Source organism: Syngnathus acus, chromosome 10, assembly GCF_901709675.1.
Source record: "Syngnathus acus chromosome 10, fSynAcu1.2, whole genome shotgun sequence".
In the NCBI taxonomy this organism is placed as follows: domain Eukaryota; kingdom Metazoa; phylum Chordata; class Actinopteri; order Syngnathiformes; family Syngnathidae; genus Syngnathus; species Syngnathus acus.
The window spans coordinates 17135144-17160075 of NC_051095.1; the positions used below are offsets into that span (position 1 = coordinate 17135144).

General features: G+C 42.4%; 2 protein-coding genes across 9 annotated transcripts; both read right to left on the bottom strand.

Annotated features, from left to right (window-relative positions):
- Positions 1 to 16: 16 nt before the first annotated feature.
- LOC119128669 (catenin delta-1-like) lies at positions 17 to 17296 on the bottom strand. 8 transcript variants are annotated; one of them, XM_037261268.1, is made up of 22 exons: positions 17152 to 17296; positions 11438 to 11548; positions 9983 to 10146; positions 8066 to 8134; positions 7870 to 7989; positions 7469 to 7728; positions 6359 to 6640; positions 6039 to 6279; positions 5743 to 5965; positions 4705 to 4897; positions 4505 to 4622; positions 4258 to 4414; positions 4069 to 4086; positions 3475 to 3543; positions 3133 to 3260; positions 2865 to 3015; positions 2586 to 2778; positions 2051 to 2253; positions 1931 to 1972; positions 1780 to 1847; positions 1514 to 1613; positions 17 to 1005 (listed from the first exon to the last, which is right to left on the bottom strand). In XM_037261268.1, the coding sequence occupies exons 3-21, from the start codon at positions 10139 to 10141 to the stop codon at positions 1554 to 1556; spliced, it is 2754 nt and encodes a 917-aa protein (XP_037117163.1). In that variant the 5' UTR covers positions 10142 to 10146; positions 11438 to 11548; positions 17152 to 17296; the 3' UTR covers positions 17 to 1005; positions 1514 to 1553. The 8 variants fall into 8 exon arrangements, with proteins under 8 accessions (XP_037117163.1, XP_037117162.1, XP_037117168.1 ...); XM_037261267.1 differs by having other exon boundaries at positions 11432 to 11548; XM_037261273.1 differs by lacking the exon at positions 9983 to 10146 and having other exon boundaries at positions 11432 to 11548.
- A 3133-nt stretch (positions 17297 to 20429) lies between these two features.
- Positions 20430 to 24467, bottom strand: LOC119129271 (zinc finger protein 544-like). The gene is made up of 4 exons (XM_037262412.1): positions 24064 to 24467; positions 22678 to 22763; positions 22528 to 22603; positions 20430 to 21329 (listed from the first exon to the last, which is right to left on the bottom strand). The coding sequence occupies exons 1-4, from the start codon at positions 24356 to 24358 to the stop codon at positions 20590 to 20592; spliced, it is 1197 nt and encodes a 398-aa protein (XP_037118307.1). The 5' UTR covers positions 24359 to 24467; the 3' UTR covers positions 20430 to 20589.
- Between the last annotated feature and the right edge of the window lie 465 nt (positions 24468 to 24932).

Below are 24932 nucleotides of genomic sequence, written 5' to 3' on the forward strand. Positions count from 1 at the left end.
TGTTTCCCTCTTTAAAAAAAAAAAAAAAAAAAAAAAAAAAAAAAACATGTGAGAGTAACTGCAGGGCAAGTACAAGCATTCAGTCAATGAAAGACAAAATTGAATCTTACATCGTATTAGTGGTTTAGCGGTGTTGGTGACCAGTTTCATATCCCACAATCATTAAGCCAAATCTTGGATTAAAAGCAGACAAGAACTGTTATTTTCTTCCAAAAAAGACAAAAATGTCTGGTAATGCAAAAGAAACTCAAGGGAAAGAAAAGAGCCACAAGAACAAATGTATTGTTCTGGATCAGGCCATACAAAAACACACTTGGGAAAAACAAAAAGCTCCATCAGCGTCTGTCCCCTCCCATACGCACAATCAGAAATGCACTTTTACTGTATGACAGATAAACGCACACCGTCTCTCTTGTCCACACGAGTGCCCACCGCACCGAGAGGAAGTCATTATAGACAAAAACAACTCGGTTACAAACGATGACATCCTGACCTCCAAGTGATCCCCATGAAAGGACCATTTAAATAAACCAGCCAACAGGAACGCTGTCATCTAATTTTCTCTTTCTATATACAGTATATTTTTCCTAAAACGAAGTCTACGCACAAGGCCCTCGTTAGGATGCAGGCATTGGCAGCAAAATAACTTGGACGACAACGTCGACAATAATAAAACATACAAAAGCAGGACAACAATGTAATCAAATGATTGTCAACAAAGATGATTGCCTTTACAAATGTATAACTTAACACAAAGTAAAATTCGGTTGCTACGGTAAATTGCCAATCATTAAAAGAGGTTTGTATATATTGATGCTGCAACATCTTTGCCTGCAAAACAAACCGTGTTCTTTGGATGCCAGACAGTCGTCTCCCAATCTGTATTGGTCCGGTGGGAGATGGGAGAGAAGACAACAGACAACCACATCCCTCCCTCCCGCTCTCCTCAGTAGCAGTGATCAGGCAGGGACGGCACAGTCTGGGTAATGCACACGATCAGTTTTTCTGCAACAACAATGAGAATTCAAATTAAATTGGAAAATAATTTGAGGGAACTTTTAAATGCCATATGGTTTCCCTCGTAACACATATTTGCAATTTGTTAATCATTGCTTCCGTTATTCACCCCCAAAGCTGCATGGACGCATGTGAACGAAGGTCCTGAGTGTGATTTTTTTTTTTTTCCCCTTTACATGTGTGGTTGTCTCTCACGTTGTGAAATTATAAGACGGGGGGGGGGGCCTAATTGGCCCCCTCCTATCTGTTTATGTATGTGGCCCTCGAAGAAAATTGGATACCCCTGCTCTATAGCAACAGCACCACACAAAACAGGTAGGGCGTTGAATTTGTGGGGTTAGCTGAGGTCATAAGTGTTAGCAACCCAACAACAGAGAACATTAGGTACATCTCAAGCAGGCTTCTGTTCTGCCAATAAACAATGCTAGACGTCAGAAGAGACCACAGGAACACTAATCAAGAGTTGCATGCAGGATAAGAAGTCAGGAAGACATACCATGCTGTTACATGCAGAGGGATTGGGTGGGATGAGGGGGCTAACCATCATAGGAGTCCAAGAGAGGCAGGGAGCCCTTTCTTCTCCCATATACCTCTCTCTGAGAGACAACCAGAGAAAGTGAAAGAGAGAGAAGGGAGGGAAACTAGTGTTAGAAAAAGAATAGTTAATTGTGAGGATGTAAAAAGTGAAAGTCAGGCATAGCCAGGGATTCGTGTTATTGAGTGAGCAGCCCAACAAGTGGATGGTTAGTGTTTCAAAAGTACCGGAAAAGTGTCTGTGGTGTCGTCGAGGGTGTGTCTCCTCTCCCTCTGGTCCAGTGTCGAGTAAGCCTCTGAGAGCCGAAGACAAGCACGACATTTCACTTTACACACACCTAATATGCATCTTAAAATAAAAACAAAGAAAAATTCTTACCGGAGCCGAGATCATTCAATGGAATCATATTTCGCTTTTCCCCTGCGGGTGGAGAAAACAACACAAACCTCAAATGTTGACACTGAGCAGTTACACACAATGCTCAAGACAAATACACACCTCTGTCCAGCAGTGGTGTGGTACTGTCCCCATAGGTGCCATTGGCCCTAGTGCTCGGGCCGTTGGTGGTGCCGGGGTTTGCGTTGACCTGGAAGTCGCTCTTCTTCCAGCCGTCTTTCTCCAGAGGCCGACGCAGCTCCTTGTGGGCCCACACGAGCTGCAGCACCTGGCCTGCCCCTCGAACCTCACGGTCGGACCGCTTGCTACATGAGAGACAATCGAATGTCTAAAACTAACTGCCTCGTACACTAGCCAAACAACTAGTCTGTAATCCAACAGTGCATTTCAGCTTCTGCCAGGTTTTCTGCCAGTACTTAATGTGAAACGAACCATGACTTTAAAAGCAAGTCATGCACCGTAAAAAAAAAAATCTTTACCATGATTTTTGGCATACAGTTACAACCTAGCAATTATGTCTGTGCTTTCAGTTATAACCAACCCCCTGAGAGCAATCACAGCTACAACATGGCCTGTGATGAAAACAAGTATTACACCCTTGCCATAAATCTAAAAAGTGTCTCTGCTTCTTCCTTACCCGTCTTTGTTTATGAGAACAAGCCTCTCGATGCCCTGCGAAGCTCGAAGGGTCTTAGCTGCCTCCAAACTGTTGCCGAGCACCTCTGTGAGCGTGCTCAGCACAGACACCACAGTCTCCTCCGACAAGGCACGCCCCGACTGGTTCTGGCCACCAGGCAGGTTCGCCACAAGATGGGGCACTGCATGCAAACCTGCAGGAAAAAAATGCAAGTCAGCTTGTCACACGCATGCATAGCAGATGGAAAATATCTAGTCAAGGAACATCCTGCAATCTTACCAAGAAGTTCACAGTTTCTGCTGTCAATGGCGAGGTTTCTTAGAGCACCAGACATCGCCCGCACAACGCGGTCGTTGCCGTGAGCCAGCAGCTCCGCCATCATGGGAAGACCCTTCTCCAGACGTACTGTGGCCCGGATGTAACGACCAAACTGATTGGAAGCACACGCACACACAAAAAAAGTTTGAAGTAACTGTGTTTCACTTAAGTTATTATACAAGAAAATTCAAAAGGGACAAGCAATTGATGTGTTTGTAGAATGACTTACAGTCCATCGACCTGCGCACAGGTTCTGGATGGCCCCGGCAGCGGCTTCCAGCACAGAAGGGTTCTTGCTCTCTCTAAGCAGCGACGTGTAAATTCGAACCACCTCTGGTTGGAACAATAGCTCGTAACCTGTCGCACATTTTTTTCCCCAGTTAACTTTATGCGTTAAAACACATTTAACTACCGACTGCCTTGAAACTTAGCAAAGACTGTTTTCTATTTTGTAGGACAATACTTATTAAACAGAAGCATATAATTCACAAGGCTTGAAGCAGGACTTGTGACGAAAAAAAGCTCTTTTTTTTCCCCCCCCCAAGGCTCGATTTTACTAATAAACACACACCTTTAGCAGGCACTGTTCTCTTTGGAATGTCAACTTGATCTGCACTTCCATCATCGCCATCTTTCTTTCCTGCAGTCGCAGAAAAACAAAAGGGTGAAGACAGAACAAGCGAGAAACAAACATGCTTCACAAAGAAAGAAAAGAAAAAAAAGGAGCATTTATGTTTCCTTCCTGTGGTGTGAATGTGATCGTGCAACCGGCGAGACAAGCACAGTGAGCATGCAGTGGGGTTTGCAAAGCAGTGTTGGAATTCGTTTCTTAGGCCGGACTTACACTGACATAATTCCCATTCTTATATTTTTTTGCTCTCAAGTGGCACAATTCGGGAGATATTCATCAGGGCAGCATTTAGACGGGAAAAAGGGAATTGTATTCCTTCAGGTCAGCAACATTTAATCAAATGAATGTGTTCCACATAAATATACCCAGTTTGGACGAGTGTCCCCTCAAATTTGAATACACTGCAATAAATTGGACACAAAAAAACTGAGAAATGCACATTTGAACCCACAGTGTAAAGCCAGCCTTGTATCGCCAATGAACAGCATTCTGTTAGTTATGATCATGTCATCATAACACCAAGGAAAATCTTACCTTTGGAAAACCACTCATCTATCAGGACAGGAGGAAAGCAAGGAGAGCAGAGAGGGAGGGAGGGATGGAGGGAGGGAGAGGACAGAGAGAAGAAAGAAGACAGGAGAGTAAAAAAGTGCAACAGGGTAACCGCCACCAACAAGCCGGACACACCTTTGAACTGGGACCATGGGGTGATTTCAGGCTTACCTTTGCCCTTTCGAGAGCCAAAGCAGCCACCCTTGTTGGAGCCATGTGCAGGGCCCTGGTTGATGGGTGTGGGGTCTGCATAGCGTTCACAGCTGGGGATCTCACGATGGACCTGATAGGACAGATTCCTCAAGAGGCACATGCAGTTCTCGACCAACTGCAGGAAAGATAAAAGTATTTCCATTAAAAGATTTTGTTTAATGGGTCAGTTCAAATGACGCAGCATATTTCTGAACTTGCTAATGACCTTGTTGTCCACATCTTTGCGGTTGATCTGCGACTGCACGACATACATCACCGAATCCACTAATCCTGTGCACTCTCTCAGCTTCCGCCGTGCCTCGCTGCGCTCTGAACTGACATTTCTGTCGTGCAGAGGAGACACATTATGAACATATAATTACGTTAGTCTAAATATGTCCCTCGGTCCCGCTTCTGCTTTCATACCGTAGGCAGCCAGCAGTGTTGGTCAAGGCGGTCTCCCACTCCAGATGTCGCGGTTTGCAGCTTTCCTCTCCGCCGTTGCTCACTCGCTCCCAACCCGAGTGGGGCACTACCACTTCGTCTGCCAGAGCGTGCAGGGCGTGGTCCACTATCTCCATCTTCACCGAATCGTGGGATGAGAGGTTCCACAGTGTGCCTGGGGTGAGAGAAACATTCCATTACTCAATGCAACCATTTAAACAAACTGTTATCCATGCTTATTCTTCAATGACCAATTACAACTACTATGGTAGAGTAGCTGTGTTTGAAAATAACCTTCATAAAACAGATTTATTTTGCTGTTTTTTTTTTTTTGTGAACCCACACCCATGTGTCATTATGCTAGTTTTCAAAGAACCAGTGAGTAGAATTCCAGGGCATCTGCATACCGCATTTGAGTCTGCAATGAAGTGGTGCCTGTACTTTTCTTTCAATGAAATGTGTGTGTCATTTGTGTGGATAGGCTGTTACTTAATGTAAATTCTAAAACAGGGGAACTATGCATCATGTTTTGTCAGTAAAGCCTATATCAAGCGCTCTCTGTTTTGGGGCTAGAAAAATGCCATCATATAAATACACTAAATATAACGGTTTCATTTCAAGAGGACTATACAGTCATGTTATATACCACTTGTATGGACATATACCCTCGTAAGGCATTTGAACCTACAGACAATAAAGTCTTGAGTTTGTAAAGCTATGTTCAGGGAAGTAGGAGCAAGTCAGAAGAATCGCAGCATGGCCAGAGCCTGGTATCAAACTCCCAACCTCAGAAGTGAGACACCGGTGTGCTAACCGGTAAACCAATATTCCACCATTATCATTATCATTCTCATTCTAACCACACCATAACCGTAAATATTTTCCAGCAGCTGGCCCAATAAACTGATGTAATCAATCTTGCCTATCATTATTATGGGAATGTTTCTACACATTAATCTACCGAGTACAGTTCCATCTATCGAGAATGGTTCCTTGGAAGAAAATAAAAAAGATAAATACCTGTGATGGTGTCAGTGAGGTCCTGATCGTGGGTCTTCCTCAATAATCGGATCAGTGCTGGCACTCCATCACAGTTCTTAATCGCAATCTTGTTGTCTGGGTCTCGTCCATATGAAATATTTTTGAGCGCGCCACAGGCTGAGTGGTGCACGTCTTTGCTGGGATGGTCCAGCAGTGACACTAAGGCCGGGATACCCTTCAGGCGCCGCACCTCCGACTTAACCTGCAAAAACCCAAATTAAATGAGCGAAACAAAACAAAAGATTCAGGATGAAATGGCTTCAACTCAGTTTTACCTTGTCATTTTTGAATGTGAGATGCTGGAGGAAGGCCGCTGCGTTGGTTTTGACAGGATCCAGGCGGTAGTTGAGCATGGCGATCACTTCTGGTAGCTCAGGTTGTCTCCATGAGGCGGGAGGACCTTTCCTCAGTGTGCTTTCTAATGAAGCCATGCTTCCTCGCTCCAGAGACATGGGAACACCCCAGGCATACGGATCAACTCCTCCCATATCGCCATCCAGAGTATCTTCACAACTCCTGCATGGTGCGCAAAAAGGTAAATGCTGTAATAAACGGTATGCGAGTCAAACTTGTGCATGTGTCTGTTCTGCTTTACCTGAGTCTTCGCCGGTCCATTCCACCAGGGCCTGGACCTAGCCGTGGCATGGTACCGTAACCTCCAGGGTGCATGGGTGGAGGCCCCATGCCGTACTCGTCATAGCCCACGCTCCGCTGGTCATCTTCCAGACCATAGTGTCCGTGTCCGTATCGCATGTCCATCGCTGAGCCCATGGCCCTCATTCCTCTGCCCACCTGCGGCTGTGCTGCATAGGGGTCCATCTGCTGGCGGCTTGGGGCCCGATAACCAGAATCCAAAGTTCTGTATCCATCAACTGGCCTGCAGAAAGAGACAATAACTTAAACATTTTGAAATCCAAGCGCTCGTTTGGACACATTTTTCCCCTCCTCTGTGTTGCAAGAAATTTTCAGTTACAAGAGCGCTTCAGATATCGGTGGTAAAAAAAAAACAACAGTAGAGCCACAGTCGCCGTTGCACTGTCAGCTGTTTACTAACTGGGACAAACAGCTAAACACCGCAATATAAAATTATCCGATGAAATGCTTCCAAAAACCAACAGTAAAATAAAACTCACACCGAGGCGCTCCCACGCAGACTGAACAGCCAAGGTGGGCTAACCTGTAGGCTACTGATGTCTCTTAATAGGCCACGCCCCTTAAAGGCACACATTCAACACTATAGTGATAACTTTCACAACATACAGTCACTTGGACCAAAATCTCTGCAAGCCAAGTTCGAATCGATTTGCATCCTGCCCTTTAGAAAAAACATGAGTTGATTTTAATTTAAAACAGTTCTATTTGTCTATTAAAAAGTAACGAGAGAGCATCAGAGTGACTATTGACTTGGATAGGTAGGGATATTATTTCTACTACACCCTTACCCTCTTACAAACAACATTTACTGTGATATCTCGACCCTTGGTAACTCAAGTTTCCATTAAAGTGGGGGTGAGGGAATATTGACTTCCCACATTTCGTGAGTGACAGATTAAATGTTACATTGACATTAGTGTGCGTCAATGTGACGCAATTGTGACACACATTGACAGAAAAGCAGAACAATGCCCCCCACACACACGCAAACAATACGCATCTAATAGAATTATTATTAGGGACAAGGACTGTGCACACGAGGGTCCTGTACCTGTAGCGATCATCCATGTGCGAGCCTCTGCTCAAACTTGTGTATGCCTCTGATGGCGGTCCTCCCCTGTAGTCATCATAAACCCCTACAGGCCCATAGTGGTAGTTTCTGGGCACTGTGGCAGTAGGGTAGTCCCCTCCGACCTGTCTGTACGGACGGTCCAGTGTGGCACTGTAGCCACTCATACCAGACACGGACATGCTGCCGTTGATGGACATGGAGTCATTCGGCAGGACTTGGCGTGACATGGGTTTCTTCATCTGTGACAGGGAGTTGAGACAATTTCGTTTGAAGATTCTTTCAGACTCAGAAATATTTTATTTATCCCCTTGGAGCAATGTATGCTGGCAAACGACCAAATTGGATCAACTGTCTTATCTATGTTACATTGCATAACTCACCCCATTGTCGAGCCGTCGTGTGGTTCCTTCTTCAGAAAAGACAGAGTGTGCTTCATGAGACTCATCCTCTGGTGTGTAGCTGTCATCTAGAGCGCCGTGTGCTGGGTCCACCATTCTGTACTGTAACAAACCAACTCTTAATTATAACCACTAAAAACTCTTAAACATGCACCCATAAACCAACCACATACTGTACCTGTGTGCCGTTTATGTAGGAGTCTGTTAATTTCAGTCGCTCAATGTCTGCATCCCCTAAACGCCCGTTCTGGAATGTGACACAAAGAGAATTAAAGATGTGCACAACCACTAACAATTCTACTGGGGCAGCAATAAATGTGAGGCAAAGGCATTTTCCTCCCAGTGTAGTCGCTTATGAAACGCACAACCGTGATAAGGTCCTTCAGTCATGCCGGTGTGTTTACGGTCTGTGAATCACTGCAAGACATGCAGGAGGACATTCTGGAATGCAGCCATTTATCCTTACACCCTACTTCCTCCTGTAATCAGTTACATAATCGATGTCTGTCATCTTGTATATATATATACATATATATATACACACCAGAGCCTTTACTAAGGCCAAGTGACCCTCGGTTTCACGCAACACAATCGTCTCCAATACTGTATGAGCAGATGAATCACCTTGAGATGACTACAACAGGGATTAAATAGATTCTGTGGCACTTCCTACAAATTATGATTATTTCAAGGCATTTTCTATAGAAATGCTTGCAGTTGCACTTTAAGTGACGGCAATGTCTTTTACTTAAAATGGGAAGTGGGATTTCATGAGAAGGGTTAATTTCCTTTAAATATAGTACTTCCCATAATGATCATCTGCTGTGCACTGAATTTAAAGTAAAACAGTTGTTATTCCCACAAGCAGTTAAATACAGTCAACATGAAGCTACATCCCCCATCGCCACCGTCTTGCCCTTTATCTTTGGGGCCCCCATCTAATCAAACATGTCCAAGGATTGGCAGAGTCAAAACAGTCTAATGAATATCAGCGAGTCCAAAGGAAGAATAATATTTACAGATAGAATTTGAACTTTTTGTCCCCACTGCCTCAGATGCCTGCGCTGTCTCTCAGAACACAGCACAACGTGACCCCAAAGTACAATGACACAAAGTTCAGCACTTGTTGATAACACAGCTCAACAGCACATTTTAATCAGACATGGCAGTATAAACGACACCAATTTAAAATATACCATATTTACTTTTTTTCAAGCACATCAGGTTTTTGCAATTTTCATCTTTTTTTGGTTATTGAGTGACCAGCAAAACTTGTGCAGTACAGATTTGACCACTTATAGTAATTTATAGTTTCAGAAGAACTTCAGCTGTTACTGAACTTAACTTAATTCATAAAGATTGGTAAATATGATACACATTTTTTGTTTACATTAGGAAAACATGATGTTTGAGAGAAAAAAAAATGAGGACAGTTTGAAGTTTACAGTTGTAAAACGTTGCCCAGTGTAATTCTAAAATATTTGGGCAAAAACTAAATAGGAGTATTTCTACAACAGCAGAGGCCTTTACAGACCAAGTTGGGCACATACAAGGGATTGCAGTAGCCAGCACATACAATGATTTCACAACAAAATCTGTTTGTAATATTCCATTATTGCCGTGGCAAATTTTGTTTTACCACCTTCATTAAAAAAGTTAAGAGATTAAAAAGATTACAAAAATGAAGGTCTGCGTGCATGCAACAGAGATGACAGATGGCTGCATTCCATGACATGCTGTGACAGGAGGAAGAAAATAACAGATTGACAAAAGGTATGAGTCTGGTGTGTGACAGCAAAGGCATGCTGCACGTGTGAAATGATAATGATGATGATAACATTAGGCCCTCCTCCTTTTTAAATTGGATGAGACGTGCGGAATGCATTGTAAATGCAGACTGACGTGACGGCACAATCACAGAGTACAGCACTGGTAAAGGGATGGGAGGATGTTTACTGGATGACTGAGATCAGTAGGAGAAACGGATGCATTAATTATGATTCTAGGAATGGGATGATACTGGTATTCAAATGAGGGTATTAACATGGAGATAAAAGGCATCCACAAGAGGCTCTAGACTTTTTTTTTTTTTTACCTGTGTGTGAGGGAGGGGGAGACCCAGTGCCGAAGGGCTGGTGGCAGAGAGGCCCACTCTCCTCCTCTCCTCTTCCAACGCCCTGGTCAGCTGTTCAAACTCCACCTCCTGCTCCCTGACCGACTCCAGCAGAGCTGCTGCGCTCTCACACTGCTCCATACACACTACACCACCCCGAAGGGAAAGAGGGGGCGTTACACGTTATATATAAAATCCCAAGGATCCAGGGAATTATTCAGGAGCTAAAATGGTGATTTTATTTATTTTCTTTTGTGGGTGTGATGGGGGGGGGGGGGGCCATCTTATCAACAGTTAATATAGGAAAGCAAACAGATCATATTTGTGTTGAATCAAAATAAAAACATTTGCATTTACTTTTGAAAAACAATGAGCAGCATTTTTGATTATTTTCCAAAAATATTACAGAATTATTTCAGATTGTTAGTACAGGAAAAATAAATTACTGTTTCGGGATAAAGGAATGAAAATTTAAATATTTTCTTTTCAGACTCATCAATGAATCAACAAATTAATCAACAGATTAATCAATTATTCAAAGAATCATGAGTAAAGTCCTAGAAAATGCTAAATTACGACTTCAATCATTTGTCGCTGGCATAGCTAGATAGAAATACTAGGGCTTCAGCCATTAAATATCATTGTCATTCAGTTATTCTACAAATGATCCCATTATCTACTTAATCAGAAAATTTAATTTTGTATTATTAAACAACAAAATGCGCATGCTGGGTATTATTTTTGTGCGTCGCTATCTTCACGTTCCACACCTTAATATATATGTGATTTTGAGTGTGTGTGGCTTTAAATTGTGGGGAATAACATGATGAGTGAAGCAGCAGTCAGCAAATGAGCTCACGTTAGCAGTTGGATGTTGACTGGCGAACTGGCTGTTGAGTAAGCAGTCTGTGTATCAAGTGACTCGGTTTCAGTTTTGACCACAGCAGCTCAATCCACATATTACATGTTTAAGTCATTACTGCATCCATCCTGACCAAACACAGGGGTTTTACAGTACACTTTAACTAGCGGTGGTAGCTATACGATATAAATAATACAAAAATAGCTAACATGGATACTTTGTGTTGGCTATTGCAGACATACTGTTGTGGTATGACTGCACTTTATCTTCTTGTTTTGATGTGTGAAATGATTCCAAAACTTGGTCCTTCTATTTTTTACAGACTCTTCCTGGCTCGCCACCATTGCGCCAAATCCACGTAGTGGTGCCTGAAGCTACAAAATTATTCTATTTATCGTTTCAGCCCTATAAGATACATTTGTAGCAAATAAAATCATTCAGACCAATTCACTCGAATTGGACAAATTCCCGCAGATGCTCTCTCATAGCATACTACTTTGGAATCACTAATGATGCTTCCATAAAAAGGTCAGGTTTTATCCTGAGAGTCAGCAAACCGAAATACACACCTTCACCTGTGAGCGTGGTTTGACAGAAGAGGTGAGAAATCACACCAAGGCCAGAGTTGAAGCTCTAGTTGGTCATTGGTAGTACTACAATGAAGGCCCGAGCCCAGAAACAGAGAACTGCTCACAGAGACAGAAAACAAAGAGAGAAGTGTTTCAGTGAAGGATGGCTCCATCAGAAAACGGCAACATAGTGAGAATGCCAAATTATGCGTCAGCGGGGATGCGTTTGCTCTCAAGCAAAGCGTCCTAGTGTTCAACATCCATCCACCTCGCCCCGCTGTTATCTTGGTTGAGCCCTCACAGAAACAGACACTTTGTTATACGAGCCCAACAAGTGGCCACTCACATTCTCTTATCAGGGAGGGGTACACCCTCAGGTGTCTGGTCAGCTGGCTCCCACAAGGTGAATAAACAACCAGTGCTTAGCAAACACCTGCATGACCGGTTCTCCAGGGTAGAAAGAGTGCATGTGTGTGGGATTCTTTTCAATAGGTCTGTGTGTAGCCAACGTGCACACAAACATGGGTACTGTAAATGCAAACCGTGCGGGCAACAAGACAATTACATTTAGGCTGCATATCTCGACGACAGTGTTCAAATTCTGAGGAGAGGTGACGAATTAGGTTACTGACGTAGGATTACGACAGCTTTTTATCTTTTAAGATGAAGCAAGCTGAGTGTCTGTTCCTGGATGTCTGTCTGATGGATGACTCAACACATCACACAGAGACAGCCATACTTGAAGGCTGTGCTCAGTGTACGGAAAGCCAGCTAGGTAGGACGGCCTGATGAGAAAACAAGGAGTGTCTAAGAGGGTATTTCACAACTCTACAAGGAAATTTGTCAGAACCAAAACCGCTATTTGCGTGTAAAGGTATCGCCGCGGAAAAGTCCTCCCACCTGTTGTGGGGGGAAGAGAAAAAGGGAAAAAAAAAAAAGAAAAAAAAAAAGACTACCCAGTGCCACACATGCCCATATATGGACACAACTAGGCCTGGGCTGTTTTCTACCCTGCAGACAGACAGAGCTCCAAATTAATCAAACGAGAAGCAAGACGGGATGTGGAAAAAGACATGAGAAAGAGCAAGGGCAAACAAGGAGGTGGGTGGGGTGCAAGATAAGTAAAGTTAAAGTGAATTAAAGATAAAAGCTAATCTTGCATTCCTAACATTGTCTTCTGTCAGGTCAGCCCAGCAGCCCACCCACTCGTCAACAGGCAAATGACCTTGGCGCGACCAATGTTAATCACACTCCACCTAACTGCTAGTTTACTAGCCCCGTTCTCACACACACAGAGACATCTACTCCTGTGGAGCTTGCGAATATGGACGCCAGCACCTTCCATATCTCAACTTGACACAGAGTGAATAATCATCATTTGCAATGCATGTTACACACTATCTCCCCTTCAGTAATGAGCATACCTGTCACTCATACAAGATGAATTATAAACTATGGTATTTCCTGGCAAGCCCAGTCAGAGTTGTTATTTTGTACGGGACTTGCAGCTGTCCGTCTGAGGAGGGGCCTGCAGAACAACAACAAGTTTGTGTGCAAATACGCCAAGATTGAGACGGGCTCAGAGCTGCGGCCATTCTCAACTGTATCCGAGTTGCGTCCGCCGCTCATCTCTCCCATTTGCAGCTGTTTCTTTTGGCCTTGGACGGTAGCGAGTGTAAGTGAACAATGAAAACAATTGCCTCTGTCCTACAGCCACTCCCCCGCCTTTCCCCTTCAACCCACTTCCTGACAAACAGGATGTTGTGGCTTCAACATCAGAGGTGAGCGCACAAGAGATGCGAGAGCTGCCGCGACAAGCCAAGAATCACTCTTCCGTTCCGCACAGATAGGAATTCCAAGCAGCAGATCGCATAGCGTGAACCCTTCAATGGGAAAGCTCACCCTGTCCATCTACAAGCAACGCTATTGTCCTCGTCAAATGCAACCAGTAGGGTGCAAATTTGTGTCAAAAAAATGATTCACACTACATTTTACAGAGTGAAAATAGCATAAGAAAGCGTGAAAATGTGAGAATGAAAACAAGTGGTGAAAATGTCAAGCAAATGGTTGACTTTAAAAAAAAAAAAGTCAAGCATGAGCTCTTGCTCCTCGAACATCTGATCACATCACGGGTATCGGGTTCACCTGACTCTGAACTATCAGTCAGCATGACTCAGTTGGCCCTGCCAGACATTTGCGACCATACGTACATAGGCAACAATGTGGCATTTGTCGACTTCATGAAACTCAGCAGCAACCGCAGTTGAAAAGGAAATATGCTGTCTCTCATTGGCATGTTGCTGAATTTCATCAAAGTGATGCTATTGGCACGAGTTGGAGGCGAGTGTGGCTTGTGATGGGATTGAAGCTTTAGTCCACTAATCCACTTAGCTCCTCACATACATACATATTTACAGACATGCACAGACATGAGGCCCCTTGAGATTAACCTGCACACCTCAAGAGACCACACAATACCAGGCATCAACAATCATAACAAGTGCATGTCAAACGTTTCGGCCATCTATTCAAATTTACCTGAAAAATAGTAATTACATTTTTACTGGTGGCCATATAAATGCATTTCCAAGTCAGTAATACATTGATCACCATGTTTTAATGCAAACAACTTATCTTTAGTTGGACCCTTACTGTACCTTGCATCGAGCAGATTAATTTAGCATCGGCTCTATTAACTTCTGCCGCTGCCAATAGCAATCCAGACCTTTCTCTGCATCATCTTGAGAAGTTCACCAACTTGCGTTCTCCACCATCAACGGCACAAGTTGCCTCGACTGCTCTGACTGTTGGACAGCTTCTGAAATTCTCCTTCACACTGCTGTTCATTGTCAAGATGGTCCGCTATATGCTAGTGGCCAATGGCAGTCAGAACCTGGTCACCACCTTGAGTTATTGTCAAGCGCCCTTGGGTCATTTAAATGGAGCTACAGAAGTTACCCAACATACGAACAATTGGTTCACAAGCATTTGGTTCACAATCATTTGATTCGCCTACATTCAGAGATAGATTAGCGTGTTCGTTAAAATTTTGTTTGCAATAGAGCAATGTCTTGAGATATGAAGAACCCAAACTTCAAGTTTGGTGCTTTCGCAGTTTGTAACATATCTTTGTGGGGTTTTATTTTGTGAGCAAAAAACATGCTTACACAAGAGGTGGCTGGAAGCCTTTTTTTCTTGAGGATGTAAAGGTGAAGGTTGGGGGAAATCATTTTTGAATAGACCTTTCCTGCATTTTATGTCTAGTTTCACTGGTTCAGCATACCAATTTGTACCATGTGTACGGACACATTGCAACAAGGCAGCAACTTCTGCCAAAAAAGCAAAATTAATAATAATAATAATAGTGATAATAATGATAATGGAAAAAAAGTCAAAATGAGTCAAAAGGATTGTTTTGTTAGTCTGGTTGACAGTTTCCCGCCCGTGTATCGCTGTGTAAACAAATTGGGGCAGGACCCGCCCAACAGGTTTATAAACTAACAGACCTACGCAAAGCAGCAAGACGACCACCACCAAAAATTGGACAAGGTTTTACTATTGAAGCCTTAATTTCCTATTCAGTAGTGATGACATAATGAAGCTTCAAATTTGCTTCATGCACCAGTTCATGTATTTTTTGACTCCTCTAGATGGCATTCTCTGTTCAACTGGGCTGAAGGTACACTGACTTGCTATTCTTAACCACCTTTAAACCATTGAGAGGTTGTTTTCCCATCACTACCATTTGGAAACTTGCATACTTGTGATGCTTTTCTGTATAAAAAAAAAAAAAACTACTTGATTTTATTTTTCTATTTTTGTGCTTCTTTGATAACATGAAAAATGTCACAAACACAGTATTGTGTGAAATTGATTCAATGACCAGACTTTTATTTTGTCACTGCACTAAGTGGCATTTCTAATGTTGATTAGATTTTAGTTTAAAACAGCATATTTACATGTAATTTGTTTGGAATGTCATTTTATGCTTCACCACTGGTATGCTATCAATGAGATTTTGCTTCCTGCTGTACTAGACTTAAAGGAGCAATGTGACTAATTTCATCACTGTCAAAACACAGTCTTGTGGTTGGTGCGAGGGAAAAAAACTATTCGTGTGATAGCACCAAAATAATTGCTTTTTAAATTCAGTTTAAGTAGGACTCAGAATTTTTAGTATTTCTCAACATATCCCCTCAACCCTTTTGTTTGTCTACTACTTGGGGAACCCCTTCTTGGATGGGCAATCAAGTTTTCGTTTAAAAAAAAAATCCCAAATATGCTCAGAAGGGGTCAAATTCCAAGGGGTTCTGTAAGTCGCGTCAAAACAAATGTCATTGATAAATACAATGACAACACATCCATGCTTTAATAAAGCGTTTTATAGTCACAATTTTGTGCTTGATCCACTAAAATTGAGCAAAAATATTTTTTCTTTTTTTACACATTTTTTGAGTGAAATACTTTAGAAATTAGAAATGGCTCGAATAATATATAGAGCCCAAAATAGGTATGATGTTAAATATTAAAAAAAATTTTTTTTTTATATTTTATACTACAAAAACAAACCATAACGCAAGTCGATAAATAGGAAATTATCCTCGTATTACGTCATGATTGGACAGTGCGGTTCTGGCAGGGCCTCGACATGTACGGCACCACCCGATCATGCGTTCCTGCCTTGCCAAGGTATGCGATCTGGACTGGGTATCGGAAGTTACTCAAAATCGAGTTAGACTCGTACACAAAAACACGGGTGCAAAATAAAATTATCAGGACATCCTCATGCACTTTTAAAAAGACGTTTATGCACGTGAAAAACTGAAACTAATACAAGTTATCCCCAACCAGTATTGCGACCAAAACAAGTTTGCTGAGGACCCACCCAACAGGTTCGCAAACTAAACAGCCCGAAGATGAAAGAGGCCCATCACCCCACAAAAAAAACGCGATGAAGAAAACTTTAGTTACCTCGCAATGCATCCAGGGTGCTCTTTAATTACCAACGTTGTCGTGGTGATTCGATCGTTTGCTTCCAACGCCGAGAAGTGCAAGCGAAGCAAACACACGAGATAAAATATCTAGGTCAATGCGCATAAACACACACCACTGTAAAAGGGAACAGAACCCAACTCAGTTGTTAAACAATCATGTGAGCACCGATTCGCCATTTAAAGAATCAAGGCTGTTCAGCAGTGCATAAAATACTGTTAACAGTTTGGCAAATGCATCAATCATGATCATGAAAATAAAAGACTATGAATTACAAACAAAAGGAGCGACAGAGATGCACGCAAAAACGCTACTGCGATGATAAGTGACAAGGTTGGACATCAAATCAGGCCCACTCGGCTCGTTGTAGCCGTGTGACCTGCTTCTGCTGTCGTGCACCGTTAGCATCACAATAACCCACGACGGGGACACGAGCTAACGTTAGCCTAAGCAAGCGCTCGATTCACTCACTCGCCGTTACGTTCACACGCGCAGTCGTCAATGAAGAAAGGCTGTCGTGTGGCTTTTATCCGGTTAAAACGTAGCGTGTGTCCGAAAGAAAAACGAAAAACAAGACGCTTGGACGTAAGGTTGCGCGAGGCGTATCGTATCGGTGGTCTCGAGATGGACGTGACCACTCCTTTTACAAACGCTGCAGCGCCTCCGTTATTTTGGCGACAAAAACGCCGCTACATGATTTATTTCACATCCTTTACACATGCGCTTACCTGATCGTCACAATGTGCTTGGATCCCTTCCAGATTACTCCGTGCAGTGTGTGTTTTGTCTGCTCTCCTTCTCCCCTCCTTTCCTGGCTTCTGGGTCAAGCTTGTTAACAACCAGGCGACATCAGAGAGGTTCTATCAAAGAGGGGGCGGGGTCAATGTGGCGCTTTTACCGTAATTGTAAAAAACAATGCACATGTGAAATTTGGAATTGCGCGCTGTTTGCTAATAACGGCAAGTCGTTTAAGCATTCACTGTATAATACAACTAGTGCGCTCTTTGTCCGTACTAGTACTAGTTTTCGTTGTACAAGGCCGTTGCAAATAAATGCTCCAACAGCTAGCCATGAAGCTGCGTTTATGTATTCAATATCAACGATATTCAGATAAAGGCCTGTGTAGTTTTTGTTGTACAAGGCCCTTGCAAATAAATGCTCCAACAAATGCTCCAAATACTTTTTTGATCTTACTAGTACAGAGTTGTCTATAGCTGGTCCTCGAGGGCTATTGTTCTGCATGATTCCGATATTTCCCTGCTTCAACACACTCGATTCAAATAATCAGGATCATTATCAGGCTCTTTCAGAGTTTACAGATGAGCTGCTCATTTGAATCAGCCGTTAGAAGAGGGGAAAGATCCAAACCATGCAGGATAGTGGCCCTCCAGAACCACAGCTACTTGTTACTAGTGGCACAACTGTGCACTTGACAAATGTGTGCTTCTTTCTTTCATCTTCCGAACCACTTCTCCTTTCCCAGCAGTTTACGGACAGCAGGCGGGCTACACCTTGAATTGGTCGTCAGCCAATCGCAGAGCTCACACGGATGAACAGCCCTTCACACTTACAATCACATCTAGGAAAATTTGGGGTGGTCAATTGGCCTATCATGCATGTTTTGAAATGTGGGAGGAAACCGGAGCACCCGAAAGGAAACCAATGCTGGCATGCGGAGAACATGCAAACTTCACAGAGGAAAGGTAAAGTCAGAATCAAACTCCAAACCTCCGAACTATGAGGTGAACATGCAAAACAGTCTGCAACCGTGCCGCTTATGTGCATGCTCGTGAGGACAAGGAGAAAGAGCGTACCAAATTGTGATCCTAAAACAAGGCCATGGAAAATATACTCAAGCGGCTTTCCGTAGTAGCCATGAACAGCATCGTTTTATTACTCGGATTTTGAATGAGTAATTTGGGATTTAAAGGCTGTCTCAGCAGGAAAAAAAGAGGGCCGCCTCCCTTCTCTCCTCCCACTTCTCGTCAACATGAACTCATACTGATGTCATTTCAGTGATTGCCCAAGAACAATAGCCTGGGAGGAAGCGCGACGCTTGTGGAAATACACACATGACATTCCACAGCCACACAAAAAAGTGCCACAAACTTAAACAATACAAGAGCCATCTGCTGTGGTACAATCAAGAGAACTAATCTGCTGCTCATCACTTTGAAAATATCATGCGTGGCATTTACAATGAAATTTAATTGGAGTTAATGGTTCGTGTTGGGATTTTTCAGGATTTAAGGGTTTTTTTTCTTCAAAGATAACACCCCCACTCCTAGAAAAAAAAAAATCACAGGGTGGAAAGAGGAACACCATGCAAGGAATTTCCCTGTTTCAGGAAGTACTGTACATTGCATCAGTGCAGGCAAACGTCTGGACTGAATGGCCACGTTTCAATTAAAGAAAGAAAAAAAAAAAAAGGGCAGATGGCCCAGGTCATTTGTAGATGGCAAAAGTTCAAATGTTTATGTAAAAAAACAAACTTTAAAGAAAACTCTTATTTTCAATATAAATTTATTTTGGCATGTTTGACATATTAAATTAAACAATTATAATGAAGAAAATAATTATTTTTTCTAATTAACTGAATCAGACTCAGTTAAAGACAGTTATTTGACAAAAATGTTAATTTTAAATTGTTTAGGTCATAAATATAATAATATAGTAAAAATATACATTTCATGAAGAAATATCTCAGTGGTCTCAGAGGAAATGCTCATTGGACCAAAACTGAAAAAAACAAACAAAAAACCCCCAGAAATGGAGCAGCACGTATGATGCCCTTGGCCATACTTTGCCCACCATAGAGTGCAAGCATGAGTCACAATATTCTAGATAAGGCTGAAAAGTGTTTTATGTTAAACCAAAAGAGCTACAATATTACTGGTCCAATAGGAACTACAGAAAAAAACAGTACAAAAGTACAAAAAGTTCAACAACAACAGCAGAGGTAGTTAAAACACACAAATAACTCCATTAAACAAACCCCCAATGCTCTTTGTCACCTGTGCCACAAACTGGTGAAGCAATTTAACTTTCTTGCTTAAAATTAAAGCATTTAGCATTTATACATTTTAAAACTGCAAAACCAGACTGGACAGAAAGCAAATGTTGCATTTAAATCTGAATTCAGTCTAACAAAATGTATGAAAATGCCATGCAAATGAAAACAAATTACAAAATAATCTACAACCTAAACACAGCGCAGAGGTAACAATGACGTCGGAGTGTCTCTGAATTGGACAATTGAGCAAATTTGTTAATAAACTGTTACACGTTTTCACTTGTGCACAATATTGTAGCAATACAAGATTCAATCATGGTAAGGTAAATACAGTAGCATCAAAAGGTTGATGCAATCATAAGAGATATTATTGGCTGTTTTTTGGTCATTTTTCAGCCTAAAAACCTGTTTCTCTGCAGTACATCAGGTTTGTGGTTTATTCGGTAATGCTGGTGTTATCATGTAATGTTTGATCTCAGTTCTAACCCACATTTGAAACAAAAGTTACGTTTACAAAACACGAAGAGGAACACAGTGCCGTATTAAAGTACAGTGCAATAAAAAAGCATTTGCGCCCGCTATTTTTTATTTTTTTTTTGCATAGATTCTCCATTGTGATGTTTAACCTCATTAAACAAAGGCATAGATCAGACAAAGATAACCTTTTAAATGCACTTTGCCAGGAGTGGCCGGCTAACTGAAAGTACCTGTAGAGCACAATGATGACTCATCTAGGGGTCATAAAGTTACCCAACCCCCCGTCACCCCCACCTCCCGTACTGCCAACCTCCGCTCCCGCCCCTCCTGCTCCTCCATCCATCTCCTTCGCACTGCTGACCGATGTCCTGTTATTAACTATATCCTATTGTCTCTCCCCCACCCAACGTCCCCACCCATTTTTATTCCCTGTAAAGCGTCTTTGGGTCATTGAAAAGCACTATATAAATTAAATGAATTATTATTATTAACGTCTAAGGAATTGCTGTACTGGTAACAGAAAACTGGTTAGGTTTTTTATTTTTTTCTTCCATTATAATTAACAAGCACTATTTAGAATCAAATTTTAATATAGGCGGGTTATCTTTGTGGAAATTAGGAAGGAAGCAAATCCTTTTTCACTGCGCTCTAAATAATAATTTTCCACAAATCAAGGTCAGAGCGGTCCGTTAGAGTTGTGTGTCATCATGTGCCTCCGGAGGTTGCTGGGATTGTTGAAGCTGGCCGTGCACTGCGAGCAGGTGTACGGCTTCTCCCCGGAGTGAGTCCTCAAGTGGATCTTCAGGCTGCCGTTCTGGGTGAAGCGCTTCCCGCAAAGCGTGCAGGCATACGGCTTCTCTCCAGTGTGTATCCGCATGTGGATGGTCAGCGTGGTCTTGTTGGCGAAGGACTTGCCGCACATGATGCAGGAAATGTGAGTGGCCCGGTGCGCCATCAGGTCTTCGCGAGCGGGGAAGGACATGCCACACAAGTTGCAATCAAAAGATTTGCTGACTGTGTGAGATGGGAAAACGGGATTCATCTGCTGGGGGAACTGGTCCATGTAACTGGGATGTCCTCCGTCACTGTCGGCTGTTCTTAATATGGTCGCCTGAGAGGAGAGGATTCTGTCCACCTGGCTATTTCTCAAAGGGGCTCTGTTGTCACTGGCACTTGGGACCTCATTCAGGAAACCATCATGGCTGACTGTAAGGTCCTGAGAATGAAAAGCTTGCTGATCGGTGGCAGCAAAGAGGCTTTCAATCTCGTCCTGGAGAGGTCCTTCTCCTCGTCCGTGAACGCTAATGATTCTCAGCTCCTTGTTCCTGACTGTCAGGGAAGATCCCGAGGGCTCTATGTTTTGTGCACCGGTGGCAACCTCATTCTGTGCAGAGGGATTTAAGAAGACGTCCTGACCTGAAAATGCAAAATACGTCACTAAACAAGCACAGCCATCCATCGTGGACAAACAAAATATAGGCATTCACTGATATTGTCGAAAACCTGCTAACCCATAAGCAGACACGGGAGAGGAGAAGCGCTTTGACAATAATGAGAATGTGACTAAAACGTTGCATGTAAGGTGACAGTACAAAACACTACAATGGCTACCAAGAAGTGTCTGAGTTCTCATGCACCATCACCCTCACCGACAATAAAATATCAGAGAGACGGACGGAAACAAGGACTTTCCTTAAGTTTCACTTAAGTGTCAACTTGACCCCAAATAACTGGTGAATTCAGGGTGTGAGCATTGATTAGAGAGGCCAAACGATGCCTTACCGCCATCTTGTGGCAGCTACAGGAAACTATAAACCACGGGTGGGGTTATTTGATTTGATGAATATTTATTTATTGACTCAAATGTTTTGTTTTTTGCAGCAGATGCAGGCTAAATTTCGACTGATAGAGGCAACATACTGTTTTCTCCTCTAACCATAATGTATTAGTCTTAAACACGCTTATGTCCTGCTACTAATGCACAGGCACAGCCCATCTTGCATAGGAGACTCAACCGTTCCATTAAGCTCCAATGCATTTCTTGCTCACTTGCCAAGCAGACTGAGTGAGATGTTCACTTTGTTTGCACTCTGCAACTGAATAGTGGCTGTGACTGCATTTACCCACTTTTTTTATGCCCGATTAAAAATGCAGTGCAGCGTGGCAGTATGGAACCTCTCACACAAGAAGGACTCTTGAGGATTATCAACATGCAATTTTGTAACTATTTATTAAAATCTGGCAACATATATCTTAATATGTGATTTTTTTCTTATCTGCATACAGTATATAAAGTGGAACTACAAAAAAGTCAGCATCCTTTGTAGATTGAGCTAAAATAGCAGAAACCCGCAAGGACACTTACACGTCTCCTGTCTAACTATGTGTGCCTATTATACCTACAGGGAGTGAAAATTAAACAGAGTTGAGAGTGAAAACTGGTACTGGAATTGACGATACTACCCTGTTGGTAAAACGTTGAAAGCCTAGATTCATGGTCTAGTCAATTATTGCTAATCAAGTATTATTAAGTGCCGTGTCGCAATACATATAATAAATATGGCTTTGAGCAACGTATGCTGCCAGAGAATATGACCACGCACATCCGACTTACTTTCACTTGACTCGCATCCTCCAGCGTCCTCTTCATCTTTAATCAGGATGACATCTGGGATCTCTTGAACTGCATGCTAGCAATAAAGCAAATGCATGTTCAAAACAAAACATTGCATTTGTTGCTGCAGGACATGCAAAGAAAATATACCTCTTTTGCATCTGGAGGGGACGTTTCAGTCGCCAGGGGCACAGAGATGGAAGAAGTTTGTTGGCTTGCTGGAGGCTTTAGGATAACTACAAATGCAATGCAAAATTGTGTATGAAATGTAACAGTATGATCAACGTGATGAAATGAGACTATGGAAATATAGACTAAGAAGATATAGCTCTGTTACAATAAATGGATTAGGGATATCGCAAACAAATCTCGTCAGAAACCATTAGCCTATCGTTTATTCCATTCCATTACTCGAGTAATCGAATGAAATAATTGAATCATACTGCTCGGTGCTTGGGCCCTAATGTCATTTACACAGCATATAAACTATCCATCCATTATATATAAAACACATTGACTCTAATATTAAATGTGTTACTTGAGAGATCAGTGAAGCAAATCATGTCGGCTATGTTTCCAGTTATTGCACTTACTCGAGTCAGTGAACCAAATCATCCGAGTAAGCCAATTTAAGTCAGTGAACCAAATCACGAGTCCACGGTGTTTTCGATGAGTCTGCTAACTTGAGTCCGTGAAGCACATCATCTGTGTCTGCTAACTCGCCTTGTGTCCTGTTAGTTAGCCAGAGGACTCACAGGGTCGGGGAAATCATTAACCTGGTTGACTCAGGCACCTAAAAGTTACAGCCAAACACCTTTAGGCAGCATGAACCAACCCAATAAAAAATATGCAGCAAAACAAGAGTTCAGAACATTGAGCTGAAATAGCACGCAATCCATAAGGACGGACAGAGAGACAGAAGGACAGACTGTCCCCCTGCTTAAGCCAGTACATGTCCAGGCCCGTCTGAAGTTTGACATTCTCCCAATCCTCTTTGGATCATTTAAATGCTCTCTAGCAAACTTCAGACAGGCCTGGTCATGTACTGGCTTAAGCAGGGGGACACGTCTGGCACTCTTTCGTCTCTCAGAGTTGAAGTGTACATATGATGAAAATTACAGCCATCTCTCATCTTGGAAGTGGGAGAACTTGCACAATTGGTGGCTGACTATATACTTTTTTGTCTCACTGTACATGCAATATATTATTTCACTGAAAATTTAATTTCTTTTATGAGCGATGTACAGTGGCAGTGAACTCAGTTCAACATACTCCAAACAACATTGGCATTTCCTAGGAAGGTTGTACAAGTGATAATTTGAAAATGAAAACGTTTGCTGAGATTTATGGCAATAAAGAGTTGCATACTAATATTTATGTTTCCTTAACCTTCTTAAACTCTGTCACAAAAAACGTTGATGAAAGATCTGTCTAATAATGTCGGTTTCATTAATTTTACAACATTAACATTAAATTGAACGAAATTTAACACACCTACATTATGAGAGTGAAACTTTTTGTGGCTCGGTTGGTTACCTGGTGTTTTGCATCGGGCTTTGGTCAGATTTGCTCTGAATGTTGAGAAGCGGCTGGACGGCCGATTGTTCCTGGTCTGCAAGCGGAGGGAGAAGATCTCGCTCCTCATCGCCTTCATCCTCATCCTCAGGCTCTCGTTGTCCCTCAAGTTCTGGTTGAGATAGAGCCGCAGGGACGCTGAGCTCTCCGAGAATAGCTGGCTTATTTCCAGCACTGCCGCTTTCACCAGCACGTCCATGATGGATAAAAGCTGCGACTCGAGATTCAAATTCTCCGTCGGCATGTTTGTTGACATGAGTCAGGTCGGTGCCGGTAGAAAAATCAGTCCGAAGGGGGGAAACGTAACGCTACAGCTGTTCGATTAGCCGTGCTAAATACAATAGCACTTCCGGTATACGACGCTCATTACCGTAATGCTTTGGCTACAGCCGCCACTTTTTCTTTCTCTGTCATTTAACGGCGAACGCGGACTATAGTGCATTACCGCCATCCTCTGGATGTGAATGATCTCTACATATCAGGGGCCGTTCGGGACATAATTCATAAGTGAAATCTTAATACAAAAGAAATAAATAAATATGCAAAATTATTTATTCATCGCTCATTTTATTTTATTTATTATTTATTATTTATTATTTATGGTTTGTGCCTTCTTGTTTTTGTTTTGTGTCGCCTACTTGTATGTCTCGTCACCGTGGGATGGAGGAAACGGAATTTCGGTTTCTTTGTGTCTTGACATATGAAGGGATTGACAATAAAGCTGACTTTGACTTTGACTTTGAAAATATACAAATACTTCGACCGCTAAATTATATTATTCCAATTACTAAATTTTAAAAATGCAAATATGTATTTTACGCCTCTGTGAT

Coding starts and splice junctions, on each gene's coding strand:
- LOC119128669 (XM_037261268.1), bottom strand. CDS start 10,141: ATGGAGCAGTGTGAGAGCGCAGCAGCTCTGCTGGAGTCGGTCAGGGAG. Junction 4,415..4,504: donor GCAAAGATGTGGACAACAAG/GTCATTAGCAAG, acceptor TCTTTCCTGCAG/TTGGTCGAGAACTGCATGTG. Junction 3,016..3,132: donor TGTGCGCAGGTCGATGGACT/GTAAGTCATTCT, acceptor GCTTCCAATCAG/TTTGGTCGTTACATCCGGGC.
- LOC119129271 (XM_037262412.1), bottom strand. CDS start 24,358: ATGTCAACAAACATGCCGACGGAGAATTTGAATCTCGAGTCGCAGCTT. Junction 22,764..24,063: donor AGCCCGATGCAAAACACCAG/GTAACCAACCGA, acceptor TTGCATTTGTAG/TTATCCTAAAGCCTCCAGCA. Junction 22,604..22,677: donor CCCCTCCAGATGCAAAAGAG/GTATATTTTCTT, acceptor CTTTATTGCTAG/CATGCAGTTCAAGAGATCCC.